Source organism: Amblyomma maculatum, chromosome 2 (genome assembly GCF_055883805.1).
Source record: "Amblyomma maculatum isolate TAMU_Amacu chromosome 2, ASM5588380v1, whole genome shotgun sequence".
NCBI lineage: Eukaryota > Metazoa > Arthropoda > Arachnida > Ixodida > Ixodidae > Amblyomma > Amblyomma maculatum.
Genome location: NC_139345.1, coordinates 28870605 through 28890216, shown reverse-complemented (window position 1 = coordinate 28890216; position 19612 = coordinate 28870605). Strand labels below are relative to the sequence as shown.

The following is a 19612-nucleotide window of genomic DNA, read 5'->3' as shown; positions in this document are numbered from 1 at the left end:
TGCTTCGTTGAGAAATGGACGTTTAATTTCCTGTTTCCCGCCACTAATCCCTACGCGAACCATTCATAAGTTGCTTACATGTTGATCCATATTAAGTTGACGCGAAGACGTGGCGACGGCTAGGTCATTTTTGCCCATTTTCACCCGCATTTTCAGTTGCCTGCAAGCGTCTGCAAACATGGCCTCCGAGATCACCATGCGCGCGGGGGCGATCTCGGAGACCGTGCTGCCAGAGAATAACTTCGCGATGTGGCCGCGAGGCGGAGCCACGATTACGCCCTATTGGGAAAGGGAGATGATATGGCTGGAGGCAAAGCCCCCCAACGCTGCAGGCACGGATAACTCAAGGAGGCACTGCTTGGGAGATTGGGCGCTCAAGGAGGTGGTGAAGTGTGGCTGTTCCTGGACCTACGGGTAAGCGCCGCTTGCGGCGGGGGCTAGCCAGCCACCTAGTTTTTATCTGTTGTGGGCCGTCATTGCACCCGCCACCGCTTAGGTGGTGGACGGCGGCTGTTGCGGTGTGCGCCTTTCTCTCCCTCTTCTTTTTCTTCTCTAATCTCTCTTTTCTGTCCGCACGAGGCAGCGGGCCCCGCAGAGTGGTGCAGTGGTAAGACGCCCGACTACTGTGCCGGAGTAGCCGGGTTCGAACCCGACCTCGGACGCTACGTTTAGATGGAGATGAAACGAAGAGGCGTCCGTGTGCTGTGCGATGTCAGCGTTGTTGTTGTGGCTGTAGGAAGAAGGAAAAGAAAATGCACGGGCCTGCTACTGGCTCTGTAGCTGAGCCACCTCCGCTGCCTCGTGCAGAGAGAAGAAAAGGAAGAGGGAGGGAAAGATGCGCGCCGCAACAGCCGTCGTCCACCACCGAAACGGTGGTGGGTGCAATGATGGCCTACAACAGAAATTCTGTGGTAGACTAGCCGCCGCTGCAAGCAGCGGTGACCCACCCGTCCCGCACGTTAATAATAATAATAATAATAATAATAATAATAATTGGTTCACAGGAAAGGAAAGGCGCAGTATCTGTCACACTTACTCTGTGGACACCTGAACCGCGCCGTAAGGGAAGGGATGAAGGTGGGAGTGAAAGTGTAAAGAGAGAAAGGGGAGCCGTAGTGGAGGGCTACGGAGTAATTTCGACCACCCGGGGATGCTGACATCGCACAGCACACGGACGCCACTTCGTTTCGCCTCCATCGAAACGCAGCCGCCGAGGTCGGGTTCGAACCCTGGAACTCCGGACAGTGGTCGGGCGTCTTACCACTGCACCACCCCGGCGGGGCACCCGTCCCGCACGTTAAAGATTTCCAGGTGGTCGAAATTTTTCCGTAGCCCTCCACTACGGCTCCTCTTTCTCTCTTTCCACTTTCGCTCTCACCTTCCTCCCTTCCCCCAGGCAGCCCAAGGCAATGGTATTCTGGACTAAGGAAATCACCCACGTAATTCCGTTAACCAATTGAAGTTTACTTTCTCTCGCAGCAGCATGCACTACTGCGCATGCGCCGACAAGCCAGCTCAGCACGGGCGCTTTCTCCACTCTGCGTTGTGAACCCTCTGTACGCGCGTCGCCGTCGAAAGCATGCATCGAAACCAACGAAAGCACTCGGTCAGCTGCGATAATGACGCCGGCTTTTAGCACTGTTCGCTTCAAACGGCATTTGGCGATATTACGCGCTTCAATGATTTTGTGGCAGCGGACGCGGCCGCCCCAAGCGCGGCGTGATAAATTGAACTGGGCTTGTGCAATCAAGCCATCACGGGCACTCTGCCAAGTTCGCTTCCCGCCACCGCAGGAGCTAAAGTGAAAAGTATAGTACAGCCTTAACGTTATTGCTGCGCATCTTGGCGCGCTGCCAATAAATGAGCTGCGGGCTGCGACGGTGCGAAACTGAGGGACGCGCTACCGACTATTGTTTTGTTTTTTTTAATTTTCGGCAGCAAAACTGGAGGGCAGGTTCATTATTCGAGTGGGTTGATTAGGCGACAAATACAGTGTCATCTTTTACTATCCCTAACGGCGTCTTAGTTTGATTTCTGTATATAGAGTGTGGGCGATTCCGGCGCAGGGCCCCATAAGAGTTATCAATATATCGAACTATTTCCCGATCCCCTTAGAGTTCGATTGTACATGTACCCGGGTTCGACTGTACATGTTTGGTCTCCTGCTGTGAATGGACATCTTTTAGAATGCTATGCTAGGATGCACAGTTGGGCTTGTCATTTATCCTTTCTAAACAATAGCTGTAATGACTCGAGGTACTACACTTCAGATGAGAATCTGCATGATCACCAACTTGCCAGCCAGTAGCCAAGGAGATGGTGGTCGCAAGGACATACCCTATGTCATATAGACTAGCCTTGGTGGGTGCTTACCTTCATCTAAGGTAAAGTGAGCTAGAATTGGGTAGTGGGCTCACTCTTCAGCCGGCGCCATACATTGCGATGACGCCGCCTATGTCAGCAGATTCTAGTTCTGCGCGCCTCCGCAGAGGGCCGCCACCGCCGCCTTCAATGTAGCAGCGCGCGGCACCGCGTGCTGCGCGCCGTTTGCCTTCGCCTGCCTTCGCCTTCGCTGCTGTATTCTCGCCATTGCGGAGGTTTTGTTTTGCAGTGGGCAATGCGACCCAACGAATTGTGACTTCTGATGCGAAGATGCCACCCCGATGACAAAACCATTGTGCTAGGCTGCCGGACACGCTTTCAGGAAAGGCGCCATGCACTAATCGAAATTGATATGCGACTCTTGGAAAAAATAATGGGAGTAAATATAAATTCTCCCTAATGGATATAAATACACGATGACCTGATCACATCAATTACACGTATACCATCCTAGTTTTTCAGTTGTATTTTATTCTATGGCCTTGTGGAAACAATAAGCCAGGGGAATTCGTACAAGCAGAGCCAGCTAGCCGGATTGTCGACATGCTGCATCAAGGAGAAGCACAAAGCCAAATACGAATGTGAACAAAAAGGAGGACCAGTAGTTAGGAAATAACTTTATTCAACACATTACTAAGCATCAAGAATGCGCTGGTATATATATATATTGACCACAGCCAGCATATTATAGCTGAAGTGATTATATGCTAATATTTAACAGGTATGTTGCAAAATAGAGTCTAATGAAATTGAATTGCGAAGCTTGTACAAGCCTGCTAACGCGGGTCGCCGGGAGCAAACAGCTTACTCGGCACAAACTTCCGCGACAATGGAGACTCAGCTATTGTCAGTTCAGCTTTACTGCTTCTTGAGCAAGCTAGAAAATATGACGACCTGTGGGGCGATCATTCGATCATGACTTGAAAACTACTGTACACGGCGCGAAGATGACAACACAAGAAAACAAAAAAGGGGCACGACACATGTTGTGTCCTTTTCTTTTTTGTGTTCGTAATGAAGTTAATGGCACGAAAGAAAAACACTCCGTGAACATATTTTCGAGAAACACTGTATATGGCGCAAAGAAGACAACACAAGAAATAAAAGGATACCATGTGAGTATGTGCTCTCCTTTTCTTTCTTGTGTCTTAAATTTGCTCTGTATACAGTCGTTCTCGAAAATATAGGTTCACTGAGTTTTTTTTTTTTTTTTTCATGCCATGAACTGTATTCGGGCAGCAAATAAACTGATGCACTCGGAGTAGTAAAAGAAACGCTCCAGCGAGAAATCAGATGCTTAAAACATATATACGCCTCGCCTCTCTCAGTTAAGATTAACACGGGTGTACTTTTTGTCAAGGAAGCAGTGGAGCCGCCGTTCATAAACCCGAGATGCCAACTAAATGCTTGTTTTCACACCCCTAGAGCTCCTGTTAGGTCCTTCTCCATCGATCAGAACACTGTCTACACGAATACAGCTAATTCGCAATTGTGCATGTTATCTGAAATTTCTCAGATATTAAACTGCTGATAATGGACGGAGGATGCGCTACTGCAAGCTTTCAAGATGTGTTCAATAATGACTTGTGGCAATTTTTATGCACCTTTCTTCCATAAACAGCGTCGACAGTAAATTCACGATCCAGAAGGCAGGCGCGACAAAAAGATGCTGACAGCTGCGGCCTATTAGGAATACAAATACAGCTTTACACGTTACGCGCGGAAACCTATGTGTCTCTGCACTCTTTATCATCGCGGCCGTGAATCACAAACGTCAGAAAATGGGGCTATCGAGCGCCGCAGTCATTTTCATACAAGCGCCTTAATTCACTTTTCGCCAAGGACGCCGGAGAGAAATCGGACACGCGTTTGCAGTTAGAAACCTCTTAGCTTATCGTATAGCACCAGTAGTAGCACAACTTGCTAATATATCCAACCTCTGCATAGCTGCCACGCGCAAATCTAAAACGTGTGTATGAAGACGCTGCATTTTTCTGGCCGCGGTCGCACGAACGCAACCCCTCAACCAGCAGAGCGCTACATTGAAGTCTCCGGTGGCGCCACCTAGTGCATATAACATACACTGCGTCAGGGAAGGAGCCCCCGTGAGCCCACTACCCCATTCTAGCTCACTTTATCTAAGGAGGAGTGAGAGCTTTACATGCTGCATGGAGTGAGGAATTAATTACAAATAGCAACTGTATGCAAACTTTAATAAATATTGACAATAAACATTTCTTAAATACATTATTATATATCATAAAGCATTGCACAAAGCTTCCAACAAGCACACAAAACACAGACTTTATGCACAAAAAACAGCAATAAAGTGTAAAGTTTCCATTAATTCTTGGTGTAAACACATAGCAAATGAAACTGTGCTGCAATATTTCGCAACAAGCTTAGTCAGACGCAAAGCTCTTTTGTTACAAAAGCTAGCCTTAGAGGCAAGTAACCTGTTGTTTCAAGCATTTTCTGCATTTGAGGTGAACAGGCTGCAGTGTACTTTTGTTCATGAAGCAAACAAACATGTTAATCTTACCGGTGCCAACCCTGCCATGAGATGTAAGGCAACCACCGTATGCAACGGGTGAAATAATGCTTGTTTGTCAAATAGACCATACCTATTTTAGATATTACAATTGTAGAGAGATAGTAACATTTCACACTATGCACAATGTTGATCAATGCAATATCTATGATAGCAAAATCACTTCCATCGACAGAAGTCGTGTCACATCAAAGGCACCGATGATTGCAAACTGGTCAGAGTTGTTCATGCATCTCTTTGCATGCCACTGCTGCTGACTGCAACAATCACTATGCCACAACATTCCTTGCACAGATACCACAGGCATTGCAGAATGGTAGCACACACGGCTAATGTATGCAAATATGCAGCCAGAGGCACCGTCATTAGATTTTTGTTAGCTGCACAAACTAGGCTGCGTGAGCACTAGGTAGGGCGTGGCATGGGATAGCATCTATTGATCACAGTTAGGAAGGCAGTCTGTGATGAAGTGCCTCTATGTCTGTTAAACCTCTGCCAAAACCATGTGCTATGCCAAGGCTGGCTTTTGTGAGGTACATCTGTTGGCACTGTGAAGGTGAACAGTGAGTCTTTTCTGGCAGACTGTCAGCGAAGTGTGGCCAGCTGGGTGAGTGTTGTTCGTCCTGCGGGGCGCCCTCGTGAGGTGAGCAGAATTGGCTCGCGGAGATGATGTGCCACCAGCTGCGCAAGGGAGCCGAAGGCTCTTTCGCGTGGTTTCTCGCTTCCTAGTGCTAAGCGGCCATCAGCACGCTGACGTATGCGTAGGTGAAAAGGCCGCCCACCAAATCGTAGGCTCAGAGCGAAGGGCGCCTCACCCCGACTGGGGCGCACCACAAAGCTGCCATCACGCGCACCCATTAGGAGCCGCTCTGCCTCGGCACGCTCCACGTTAACCAGCCATGATGGGTCTCCACCCCAATGATCCTCCTGCAGAAGCACCATGCATATAGACACACGACTATGCTCCTTTAAGATATTTTCATTCAGAATATATTCTGGGCATAGCAAATAGCATGCGTCATCACATGCATTGTTTTTGCATTGCACAGGACCATGGCGAAATGCAGTGATGCCAGGTGAGCCTGTGTAAAAAGTGTAGAGCCCTTCGGTGCAATAAGTGGACGAGAAGCAAATCTTTTGTACCCATTACTAAAAAGAAGCAAGCATCCCTCAGAGTGCGGAGTGAAAGACAAGGCTACAAAATTGGAAGAAGCTAAGGCAATGATGGAATATCCACTAAATGAAGGTTATGAGTGGCCCAGCGTTTGTGCTCTCTGCGTAAAGGGTTACTAATCTGTCAAGACATGCTTTCTGGTTCCCTTCCTCCCTCACATCTTTATATCACTTCTTTTCATCAATAGTCTTTTGCTCCCTCCTATCCTGTCCATTTAGAGTATGGCAGTTGCTGTACCTTTCCTTTCCTCTAGACAAATTTTCTTTTCCTTTCTCATTCTAAACAATACTCTTTTCCTGTATGTGGCTAGTTTCTCTTGGCTTCTCTAATCCTAGCAAACCACTGCATTAAAGCAGTTTCAAAGCAGAGTCCATCATGAATACATCGTTCCTTGACAGGTAGTCCTGCTCTCCAAAAGAACAGTTCTGTTGACAATAACAGCGGCTTAGCCACTCCATGCAGTTATCCTAAACAGATATATAAGTCATTTATGAAGTACCAGTTCATTAACTGTCACGAATGTTAACATCTTCTGCACAATTAAGAATGCAGTCCTATGCAGAGAATAGATCTTTCTTTTATTGGGATAGCAATACTGCGTCAGGTTTGGAGCCATCGCGTATCCCCAGCCAACCGCCGTGTTTGATCTTGAACAGCAACCGCTTCAGCAGAGTTCCGCCAGATGGCGGCACCGTCAGTGCGCCGCGCGCTGCAGTGGCGCCGAACAGATGGTTCGCCGCTGCTTCGGCCTTGCCGTGTTTGCTTTGCTATGCAGGCTGCTAAAGAGAGGTGTCAGCGACAAGCTGTGGCAAGGAAGCGACAACGTGCACAAGAGACAGTGGACGAACATGAAGAACGTCGTGCTAAGCGTTGTGTACAAGATGAAGCTCAGCGACTGCGTTCTAGCTCTCCGAGTGCTTCCACCTCGTCTGCTATTGATGAACACATGACTGCGCAGGAACGCCGCAATGCCGCCAAGCAAAGACAGCGCGCTGAAGAATCACCGGAAGAACAGACATAACCATTGTGTGTCATGTGTTGCTCTATAGCCAAACTATCGAACCACACAAGCTACGCCACAAGCGAACACACAAGCGAACACATTGCACTAACGCAATTTACCAGGCTTAACCGGAGCTAAGCCACTGCCAATTCTTTTTTCCAAAGCACAACTTGATTGTAGCTCCAGTCTTGCACATATCTTGCAGTCGAAAAGAGCGCATTACTGCTGACACAAAACTATGGTGGCAAGCTTAGAGAAAGTGCTTACGGTGCCATAAAAAGGTAAAAGCATGAATTTACGCGGCTAAAAGCTAGCACTGTTCTCACTGCAGAAGCGTATCATGCAGGCATGCAGAGAAAGGAAAACAGGGCAGAGCATACAGTGAAGCCCAATATAGTGCAATGCACACAATTAGAAACACTTTTCAGTCATGACTTCACAGAAATTATTCACTATGACCAGCAACCAGTTTCCTTTTCAGGTTCAGTGTGCAAAACCACAGATAAACATCAATATAGGCTACTTTTGCTGCACTGCAAGCCCTAGTGTTAACTGGCCAAAAATGCTGTCACATTTTAACTAGAAGTCAGTGCAGCATGTTTGGCAATTGTTTTAATGTGAAAGCATTACTACCCTCATTAAGTGAAATTTCCTCTGAACTGTTGTAGTCTCTTTGAGTGTCCCGAAAAGGTAACTCATGATGCTGTCTTCGAGCAAGGCATATGCGAGCATGCAGGCAATCCTACTTTAGCTCAGATTCATTGGAGAGGAAAGCAGATGAGGAATAAAAGTGACGTGCACTTAGTGACATCATATGATGGATTCCCCTTAGTCTGGAACTGCTGCAATAATGCTGCAAGGGCAAGTGCACTGCAGCGCACTGCATAGATATGAAGTTGCAGTGAGGAAGTGCTGCCTATAAGACAATGGGACAAAATGGGTATAAAGGAAAAAATAAGCAGCTACCATTCTGTAATTCATCTCCTCTTATCACTTTGCAGCTTCGTGTTCCGAACGTGTGCTGGTATTCATGCACAACAAACCACACACACGAACCATGTCGCAGAAAGAGCCCTAATGAAAGAAACTCGGAAGCCCAAAAAGTAATGCTCTCGCAAATCCACGTGAGCAGTCTTAAGTGTCCCTGCCGACTTTTTTGTTTTCAGCACACCAACAGTGCCCGATTGATATGATCTAATATTAGATTTGAGAGTTTCTTAAAATTAGTATGCTTACAAATATTTGTGTCACTTTATTTGTTCACAAGAGTGGAAATATCTAATAAAATTGTTCTGGCTTTTGCAAAGGCAAGAGACAGCTGCAGTTGAAGAAACTTCCGGGAAACTTAATGACGCACTCCACATGTCGATGGGTGCGTTATGCCCTACGATGACTGTACTTCATTGCCAGAGATTTTCCCTTTAGAATTTCACTAAGGCACCATTTAAGAAGAGGGCTGGCACAGGCTAACACATCATTAGTGAAATGGGCTTTTCTCACACCTTTTCAGTGAAGGTAACCTTTATTCCCTCTGATGTTCCTTTTGACATAAGCAATGACATAAGCAATGCAATGGGATAAGTACAAGGTGATGATCACAAAAAGTAGCACGGCTTCAGACCTTGACATCATAGCTTGAATCTGGGTGGTCAATAAGATCAACATTAGATCAACATTGACACACTATGAGAGCAAGCTTTCCAGAATGGCTTAGGTGCCATAGACGGACAGTGTTATGCCTCGCATAAGAAAACTGAAAAAACTGAAAGTGCCCAAATTTCGCAAGCTACTGGTTCCAGCTTAGTATGCAAAAAACCTGTTAGAACAGTCGGCTGGGTGTTTCTGAATGTACTCTTCTTTTCAAACCATCACATTGCTCTCAGGTAAGTACATAATTAAAGAATTAAGTAACTAATGTAAATTAGTGAAGAACAATGAAAAAAAATGACTCTGACTTGTGTCACATGGTGTTGCCTGTATCTGTAAATCATGTATTGCTTTCATTTGTTAAACCTCCGACCCTATTATGTGAAACACCCCGTGTAAGCTTTAGACTGTTTTGGATAGCCTTTCCAAGGAAGTGTCTGCCCGTGCTGTTGTGGTTTGCAAGAGAAATAAATGGTGGCATCACCCTATGGCTGCACCTGGCCTACTGATGGGTGCACTTTCCCCAGCTGAGCAATCTACAGCTTGCATGGTTTAGGCACAAGGGCACCAGCGGAAATGCCATGCAGGTGTGAGGTTGTTAATCCATTTCCATGAAAGGCAAGTGCCGGTTTTGCAGCCACTGCACAGTCATGTGCATGGCAGTTACAGTGATTAATGTGACCACAGCATGAGCATCGCCACAAAGCACAGTGCCAGTTTTCTGATGCAATGGCATGAGATGACAACCACGGTCAGCTCAAACTTACACACATAAGATAATGCCATACTTTAGCTAGCAAAATACCAAAATAATTTCTTCAAACAGATAGTGTGTAGGTTTGAGAAAAAGAGGCATTATAATGAATGCAGTGCGTGGGTTAGTTAAAGTAGTCTGAAGCAGGGGATGCATTCCGACCAGTATTAGTAATGTGTAATAGGCAAGTAAACATAATGCATTGATGAAAGAGTTTTCCACCTTGAATTAAGTTTGCTCCAGGTTTTGCAAGTGTCACATTGCACAGCATCTCGAAGAAGGCAGAATTTTTGTTACATGTTCATTCCAAGCAGTCTAAGCCCTTTCTGGCATTTTATGGACAGTTAGAGCAATGCAATCTTGACTCTGAATGTCTCAAGTGCACAGGTTGGCTGGCACGGCAGAAGGAAATTTCACAGCATACCAGAAAAGAATGTTACACGAAGGCTCACCTGGTTGGATGGCACTGGAGGCAGCGGACGACTCAAGGCGGCTGCTGAGGTAAAAGAAATTTCAAATGCCATGGTTATGGACTCTTGCCAGTCTAAGCAAAAATATATATCAAATTAATCATACTGCACATTCCTTCAATGTAAAAATGCACCTATTGTTCTTGTGGGCCCTATAACCAAACTTCCCAGCATACACTGAATCCTGTTCCAAGAGTACAGTGCATTCAAGTTATTACAACTCATTTGGCTAGATCATCAAAATCTGTTGTCTTGAGTTGCTAGGTGAATCAACCTGAAGTTGGTCCAAGACACGAGGTTGCTGTCATTCTCAGCTTAAGTATTTCTCGATCCTGTCTTGTTCCTGTAATATTCAAATTTTGGCAATGTTAAGTTGTTTTTTTTTTTTTTTTTTTTTTTTCAAATTGCAGCATACAGGAATTTTATATGTACTAGCAAGGAAACTGTAGGGCCAAATCAGTATGTAGCCATGTGGCAAAGCAGAGACATGCAGATTTTGGCTGGTGACTTTCTCTAAAAACCGACCATATCCAACGCATTCTCCTAATGTTCATATACATTCTTAATATGCAGTATTAACTGTAGAGCAGATATGTAACATGTAAAACTGATCGCATCCAGCATGTCGGTCACCCTATAGTACCTGTGACACTGTCTATTTTCTCCACCCATGAATGCGCTTTCCTTCTTTTCACATACACTGGTAACATTTCCTACACAATGCATGTTCTTGCACATATCTTCTCCAGCGTATTCACTCAAGTTGTTTGGCTTCAGACAAAACAAATAACATTTTTATCGCAGCAACTTATGCTGCTCTTTAGCTATTGAAGTTACACTCGCTGTTATTTAAAACTGCAACACTAATTTCCACAGAACTTTAAATTTGAAGCCGCTACTTTACTTTTGGATAGGGCAGCGATAATTGGAGTAACTGGGAAAGTCCACTGCAGCAGACTAAACATGGCAAATTCAAACATGCACAGCAGCAATGAACGCCAGTTATGTATGGTGTAGTATACATTCAAACGATGACCATAGCCCCATAAGTTAGCATTTGTGGTGATCATTCATATTAACATGCTGTGATTGATGTAGATCACTAAAGTGCGATTTCCAACAGTTATTTTCTAGAAGTCCTGATGGAGCCAGATTACCAATAGATTTTTTAATAAGTCAGCTTACCAGGCTTGTTCTCGGGTTTTGCATCATGCTGTGAAGGCCAGCCAACTGGCTCATAATCTCCAGCCTGCAGTGGCACCTCGTAGCCTGAATCATCCTCAAAGTCAGTGTCCCAACTCCAGCTGTCATCATCTGCCCTGCATGGAACACAACTTGCTGCAGACACTGCAATACAAATCTTTTAACGAGTTGTTGCTGTGATATCAACGTACATGACACAGAAGAGTTACAGGAGTTTTTCTATGCTGCTCAAGAGAAAGATTTAAAATTTAACCCAAGTGCACTTCTATTGCTTCTACTGTTGAGAGCAAGGTGATAATAGGAGATTAAAGGGGAACACTAAATCCAGCCAAAGAGGGATTAGAGCCCAGAAACTGCAGATGTGTCATTTTTTAATGAACAGAGCTTGGACAAACCAGACAATTATTTGAAGAAAACGGCTGTGTCAATGTCCAAGAATTCCCATTGTGTTAGAACAACTATAATGGGAACTGCAGTCAAAATAGGAAGGAAGCACTGTCAAAATATAATAATGAGAAGTACAGCTTGGTTCATATGCTGCCACAGTGCACTTAAAATCTCAAGCTCATCCTGGAATCAAGAGTTTTTTTGGTGAGAGTTCAAAGCTGTACTCGTATCTCACTGTCCAGAAACTCCAGTAGGGCCGACAATACAACAGTGTAGTCTAAAGAACCCCAATTGCAGGTGCTGTAAAGGCTGCAGACAAATTTAATGGTTTATGAATAATATAAATGATGTCTCAGTCTTGCAAGGCACTCCATCCCATCCAACTCAAATTTACAACGTGACAGCACCTAATCCAGTGAACACTGCTACTTGTTCTGCATAAACTTGTCGAACATAAGCCTGTGGGGTAATGAACAGTGCCCAGCCACAGCAGTGAAGTCAGGACATGAGTTAGCAGAGTACACAATATAGTTTCAAATGCAATGATGAACCATAAGTGAAGTTTTAAGTACTGCAACATGCTCCTTCCTCCCTTGTACGCACTAACTGCTGCTTTCGCAGAGCGACTGTGATCTGTGCTGAAGCTGAACAAATATCTCACGGCAGCTGTCCTAGCAGTGCCATCTCTCTTCAGTGGCACTGAGAAAAAAGCAGATGCAATGCGGGGCTATAGACACAGCAACAATGGGAGCATTTCTCTTGAAGGTATGTGCTCCACTGCCAGTAAGACTATACTGTTCCCCTCCTGCTTCTTTCAGTGGCTGAGGATAATGCCCAATGGATAGCTCCTTTATGTATTGATTCATGAAAACAGTATCCAAAAAAAGCAGCTTTATGCATGCGTATACTGCATGAGGTTCGCAACAGACCTATCACTTCAAAATTTGGGAGTTAAGAAAACAGAATGAATAAGCATGCTCGACAAATGTACAACCGGCATATGATTATAATAGATATTAAAGAGCACTGAACAAGGGTAGAGGGGAGGAAGCCTCAGTTTGCAGGTCGAGCCAACGTTTCGACAAGTCCACTTGTCGAAACGTTGGCTCGACCTGCAAACTGAGGCTTCCTCCCCTCTACCCTTGCTCAGTGCTTTTTCATACCGTATAGTGCTTCTTCCTCTCATACTATAATAGCTATTGTGATTTTCAATCTAAGAGTGGTACTTTCATCAATTTCTTTGGTACTCAGGACCCTTGTAACATGCAACCACTGTGAAAAAACAATGATGGAATCGCACAGCTTCAACTGCACTGTGATACAATGAGTCGTCAGTACTGGAAAAAGTTACTTTTTATCTGTTTTTTTTTTCCAAGATATTTTTCTTATTTAAATCATGTTGTCTGATATCTTCCAGTGCGAATTATTCATTTATATATGACAAAAGCTTTTAAAAGCAAATATTACTTGTCAACCAGTATTGCTTATTGTCTCCTGATCCTTTTCTTCACTATGTGTCTCCAATCGCGCTGTCCCCCCAGATGCTTCTGAACTAACTAGCTTGTCAATACAACTTAGCGGTTCTTCATAATATCAGATCTCCCAGTTTTGGAGGGCAGGAAGTCCCTTATGCGAGATGACTGAAAACAAAGTGAATGTGTCAGTGTTGCACACGAGGCTGCACAAAGTAATGTACCTTTTCATTTTATATGCAAGATGACTAATTTTCGCAGGGGTTGGCAAGTGACATAAAACTAGCAGTATGCAGACAATGCCTGCTGTACATAAGTGAATCCTACTGAGCACACTCTGCAGTAAGTTTTCAACAATGCTGAAGATTACTGAGCGAAGAACACAGTAAGAAAACTGGCAACCCTTATTTTATTTCCTTGTTTGCTGGCATCATGAAAGGAAGACAAATGTTGCCCCTTTCAGAACTTTATTGAATGTCTAACAAGAAAAAGCTCCTGTATTCTGGAGTTGCTTTGCACAACCCTTTAAAAATTTTTCAATAATAGCAGCGCATTCTGCCAAAACTACCAGTGTGATTTGGCATCCCCTTGGTTACAGCTGAAACCCACCTATATGAATTAATTGAATATGGCACAATAAAGTTTGATTTTTCAGCTCTTGACTCAATACGATACACTTACGAGGAGCACAGGAGTCAATCCCACTCTGTTTGTTATCCAGGACAACAGACTCCTCTTTTGAGCTATGAATTACACAAGATGCCGTGCCTGTGCAACAAGCATCTAATTCAAAGGAGTAATTTGCAAGGAATTTGTTTGCGAGTACTGTAAAGAAACTGACACCAAACCATGTTTACCCCATAACAACAGTAGTACAACAATAAAAAATTAGTGGGATGCTGAAGATCTGCCTTTACTGATACAGGAAAAAAGCGTTATTTGCTCCTATGTGCACTTCCCTTACAGATCCCCATTCACGTACATGCAAAGGTACAAGGCCCCAGTCAAACCAAACTCATATGAATATGCCTGCATGGCCTAGGGGTGGCATGTCTGAGTTGGGATCAAGAGGTCCTGGTGGGCTCGATTACCCCCTCCAGCACCAAAAGGAACTGAATCAGCAGAAGCCGCCAACTCGACCATGACATGTGGTCATGTGATGGCTCACATCCCCGACAATCAGTGCCTGGCCATGTCGCCTGCCCAAGGCATGCCTGCGATTTTTTCTCCACAATGCCAACACCAAATTTTCTGGAAATGTGGCCTTCGATGCTGTCATGTTAAAAAGAATGGGGATCAGTTTCTCTGACTGTCCCGCTGCACACCTGAACATGTTTATAATACAAAGAAATTTTTAAACCCCCTACATGAGGTATTGCACTGGGCTCTCATTAACACAAAATCTATATCTGAGGCATATTCTTTAGTATGTTCCCTGGTATGGACACGGTAGCAATGCAGTCAGGTATACACTGCTTTTGCTCCCAAGTGTACAACTTGAAAGCAATCCAACACAATGTGCCACCAGGCCACATTGACATCTCATTCTTGCTTGTAATTAGTAGAACCATTCTTTTACCTGCATTGCTACTATCCATAACATATCATATAGGCCAGTGCTTGCATCTGCTTTTGTCACTATACTCTCCAAAACAACCAGGCTTCGCTGAAGGAATCCAACACGACAAAGAAAAAAATTCTTGTGCCAGGCATGTATTTTCTTGTTAAACTTACTGAAGCCAACTAGCTGGTTTTCACCTATATGCTTGCCAAGACTGCTTTTGAAAAAAAAAAAAAAGCACTGGGCTCAATTTAGCTGTCTTGTCATCAAAGACTTTTACTCATAATTATTAGCCCACCCAGCCTTGGTAAGACCAAGAAGCCAAGAAAATATTATGCTTACCCGCTGACTGTTTTTCCGTCCATGCCGCAAATGTCACGCCCAAGGTATGTCCTCTGTGGAGGAAGGTACCAGTGTGTTCCTCAGTTAGCACAACACAATGCACTAGTGTTACTTAAACCACATGACACACGATTGGTACAATTCTGAATACAAGTACTGCTTGTGGCTCTGTTTCTGCAGCCTCAAACAGAAATGTAAAGTAACCAAAGCTTCGAGTCAGTATTTTCAATGCAGCCACAGCGGCCACATACAATGTTCATTTATGCCCATAAGCTGCCATGATAAAGTGCCTGCAACCTGCGTTGACGCAAAGCTGTTCTCCTAGCCATTTTGATGACTCGACAATAAATGCTGTTCTGACATCTCCCTGCTAACTAGATGAGCAGATGAACCCAACTACATACCTTTAATACAGAAACTTTAACGACCTTCGAGAAACTGGTTTAACTGTGCAGTGAAGTGGGCGTGAGAGAGATAAATCCTCAGCTTTTTCCAGTGACACAAGCACAGTCTCCAACATGGCAGTGACCTTCGAGCACTTTTTGAAAATGTGCATGGCTATTTTCAAACACTTTGTGTTCACTGTTATAATTCATTTTCAGTACTTTTTGACTATAATGAGAAATTTCACACGTACAGCAGGCTTAATGAAGTGCACATATGAGCTTTAGATATTTGAAGTAATATAGTGTGGAACTTTTCCAATTCCTTAGGCACGCATTGTAACCTACTAACGAGAAAAATATGCGCATACTTGGAACCCCTATTTCACAAAACCTCACAGACTCAAAAATTTGAAGGATTAATGCAAGCTGGGCACTTTCAAGCTTGTGGATTTACAGCCTTACCGTTCTGTACTAAACACATTCATGTGCAAGTGATTATTTTCCTTACCAAGCTATTAAGTCCAATATGTCTGTATTGCCAATGCATAAGAAAACGATTCACCTACATTCCGGGTTACAGTCGAGAGGAGCACAGAGCACGCAGCTAATCAGATCACAGTTGTTTAATTAGTTCACGTTACTGTAGCTTTCGCTTTCGTCTAAGCAGCGCTAAGTATTGCGCATAAAAAAAAAAAAACGTAAATGTTGACGTCTGGCTACTGCGAAACAAGTCTAGTCAACCTAAAAAAACGCTTCCATCGTTATGCTCCCAAACAAGCTGCAATGGCATTGTACTGCATGTCGACTAAGCACCAATGCGCTTTCTTCTAGCGCACACACGAGCCAAGCGCACCAGTGAGCACATCAAACACCTGTTGCACGCATTCCTACCGTTTCCCGCAGCCGTCAACCGAAGTCCAAGGAGCTCCGCTGTCAAGTGCAAGTGCCAGGAGTCGCTACCGCTACGGACGCAGTCGAGGATGTGGCATTGACCATGACGACCATTATTTGGGCGCGGCGACCTCGGACAGAGAAGTAAAATCTGGAAACCCGAACTGCTGCTGTTTGCTCCGGTCACCCCGGTTTGTCCCGCATATGCGGAGCGAGCGAGCAGGCGGCGGCACGAAATCCCGCCACAACAGGTAGTTCGTAAACTGGAGCAGTGACAGCACTGCCTTTATGCCTGCCGCGTCAGCGGTCGAGCGGTTCACTAGCCCTCTCTTTTTGCCCTTTCTCATACGCTTCACCCGCTTCTGCGTTAAGCGCGCCGTGCCGTGGTCAAACGCCATCTCTTTGGTCGAACGGCCATTCGCGCAGCGCTTTTTATGCGAGAATGTGGCGCCTCCACACGGGTACCGCTAAGAAACAAACTGAGTGGCGGCCATGCAGACGACGTCCATTGCGCAGGGCCATTTTTTTAATCTACTCCAGCTACACCAGTGCAGCAAAAATTCGTTGTAGGTATAGGAGATTTCCTACAGGTGTAGGTTAAACAAATGGCCCTAATATGCGCGAATAAAAAGTACAGTGGAAGGCGAACTCAGTACAACTGACTAAAAAATCCATGTGATAAGAAACAGAACTATAAAAAAATACGGTGGAACGTATAGCGTCGTCTGCTACACTTTCGCCGCCCCTGCTTTGCCGAGCAACGAACTCGCTCATGGAGGAAGGAAACAACTTCATAAAGGAAGCTGATGGAGGAAGTCCAACTTCATGGAACAAGGAACAAGTTCATGGGGGAAGGAAACTTCCTCCATGTACTCGCTTGAGAGGCTGTGATGATGATGATAATATATTCCAGTGCGCGGGCAGCGCGGGTTACTCAAGGAGAAGTGAAGTGCGGCCGCGTGCGGGGCGAGCCAGTGCGCGTGAGTGCAAAAGGTATTATACGCGGCGTGGATTCGTCGGCTTCTCCACAAGAAATGATTGAGGAATTTAATGAGGCTGGCATTGGCATCGTATCACTATTCCGTTGCAGCAGGGATGCTGGTGGCTCTAGGGTGCCGACAGAATCAATGACAGCGACGTTTGCCGGGGCTAACTGTCCAACAGAGATTAAAGTATGGCCCATTGTGTACCGTGTAGATCCCCTGCAGCCTCGCCCTTTGCAGTGCAAAAACTGCTGGCGATTCGGACACAGCAGCAAGGCGTGCAAATCCGCATCACGCTGCAGACTGTGCGGAGACAACCATTCATCTGACATGTGCACTTCTGCTGTGGTAATTTGCGCACTATGTCACGCAGATCACCCTGCTGATGATGGTACATGCCCAAAACGCGCAGATGAACAAACTGTCCTTAACATCATTCAGCATAAAAGGTGTTCTAGAGCAGATGCCTATGCACAGCTAGACCATATGAGGAATTCGTATGCAGCTTGTGCAAAAACAATAGCTTCAGATGTGGAAACAGGCATAACAAAGTCGGTTGTCTCAGCTGTAGAGAAATCTCTTGAGGGTTTCTTCGAGCGTATGTTATTCACGTTTACAGAAGCTGTGTCACAGGTCATAGCTACAAAGATTGGTTCGACCGAAATTGCAGCTTTGCAAGTTGGCAACCCTGGTATAGCTGAATGCCATGCTCCTATGGTTGCTAGGGCGTCTGTTGAGGGAGATTCTACCCAGACGACGCCTGCTCCTTTTTGTCAATGAAAGTACAGGGACAGGGTCCTGTGGATACCCACGTGTCCACCGTTTACCCATTGGATGTAGAGATGACATGCTCATCCCAGAAGCGTCGCGTTTCTTCCTCTCCCTCAAAATCCGCCCATTCTAACACTAAAAGTAAAAAAGGTTCCCCTAATCCTCAGAATAACATTGATGTCTTAAAAGAGGCTGTTACAGCCTCCCGGATTCTACAATAATCACGGAGGGGTTAAAAGTACTACAGTGGAATTGTCGTTCAATTGCATCTTCGTTTCACGATTTACAGAATCTTATCTCAAATTTCAACCCAGACATAGTTTTATTACAAGAAACATGGCTTTTGCCAAATCGGCCATTTTCTCTAAAGTATTTTAGAACTTTTAGACCAGATCGCACTAGCGGCCGGGGTGGCGGCTTGCTAACATTAATTTCGTCAAAAACAATTCATCGGGCGAAGGTGTCACACAAAATTCTACGACAAGACTGCGAACTGCTTGCAGTTGATATCGCAATTACACAGTCTGCTCCTCTCACTATTGCAAATGTCTACTTCCCAACAGGTGTCCGTACAACAGATGATTTAAGTGATCTTTTGAGTTCAACCAACGGACTGATTATTGCTAGCGATTTTAATTCACACCATGTTATTTGGGGTTACCGTTCAGATATATGTGGGCAGCGACTTTGGAACTGGATGTCTGTAAATGATGTGCATTGCTGTAATAGTCCAGGCATAACCTTCATGCGAGCAGCTGCTAGGTCAGTAATTGATTTAACGTTAGCAGCAAATGGAGTAAGGGTCTCATCATGGGCTACGGTGGATTGTGGTACATCTAGCGGCCACTTTCCAGTTACGTTTAATATAGAATCTACCCCCCTTAGAGTAACTACTTGTGAACAAAAATTTGTCAACCATAAACTCTTTAAAAAGTTTGTGAACTCCTCTTTTTCCTCAATAGCATCATCTCAGCATTCTGAACGTGCTCAACAAGCACTCTCTTCACTACTAGATGCCACTGAGCGTTCAGTGTTCACTATGAAATCGTCTGTCCCTAACAAAATGTCATGCCGATGGTGGAACGAAGAATGTGAGAAAGCATTCCGTCGTAGAAAAGCTGCGTGGAAGAGCCTTTCCCATAACCAGTGTCCCCAAAATTGGATAAATTATAAATTTTATGCGGCTTCATTTAAAAAAACTATTCGTATAGCAAAGGATGAGTATAATGCTAATATGAATATTTATCTCTCTAATCCAATTAATCGGAAGGCATTGTATAGGTTCATGGAACGCAACCAGAGTTCTTCTCCACCACATGTAACCGAGTCAGAGGTGTTATCACCCAATGAAGCAAAAGCGAAACTTGAACAAATTGCGAACGGTCTTGCTTTTCGCTTTCAAGCGCAAACGGTGGCTCCCTTACTTCGACCTACACCACGTGCTGATTTCGTTGCAGTTGAGCCACCGGAATTGCATTGTATAGCGGCTGCTCTGAAACCTGCAGCTCCTGGGTGTGACGGTATTACAGTGGCTATGCTGAAAGCTTTAGTGCAAGACCACAGCTCGGAGGTGTTGAATATTGTCAATTTTTCTCTGGAAAATGCTTGGTTACCTCAAGACTGGAAAGTTGCAAA

At 44.9% G+C, this 19612-nt stretch overlaps 1 protein-coding gene across 2 annotated transcripts; it reads right to left on the bottom strand.

Moving 5' to 3' along the window:
• Positions 1 to 2970: 2970 nt before the first annotated feature.
• Positions 2971 to 16599, bottom strand: LOC146198228 (B-cell linker protein). Of its 2 annotated transcripts, none has more exons than XM_084593628.1 (5): positions 16224 to 16599; positions 14947 to 14999; positions 11167 to 11300; positions 9964 to 10004; positions 2971 to 5860 (listed from the first exon to the last, which is right to left on the bottom strand). In XM_084593628.1, exons 2-5 carry the CDS (start codon positions 14967 to 14969, stop codon positions 5519 to 5521), a joined length of 540 nt encoding a protein of 179 aa, XP_084449754.1. In that variant the 5' UTR covers positions 14970 to 14999; positions 16224 to 16599; the 3' UTR covers positions 2971 to 5518. The 2 variants fall into 2 exon arrangements, with proteins under 2 accessions (XP_084449754.1, XP_084449753.1); XM_084593627.1 differs by having other exon boundaries at positions 2974 to 5860; positions 9964 to 10007; positions 16224 to 16593.
• Positions 16600 to 19612: the final 3013 nt, after the last annotated feature.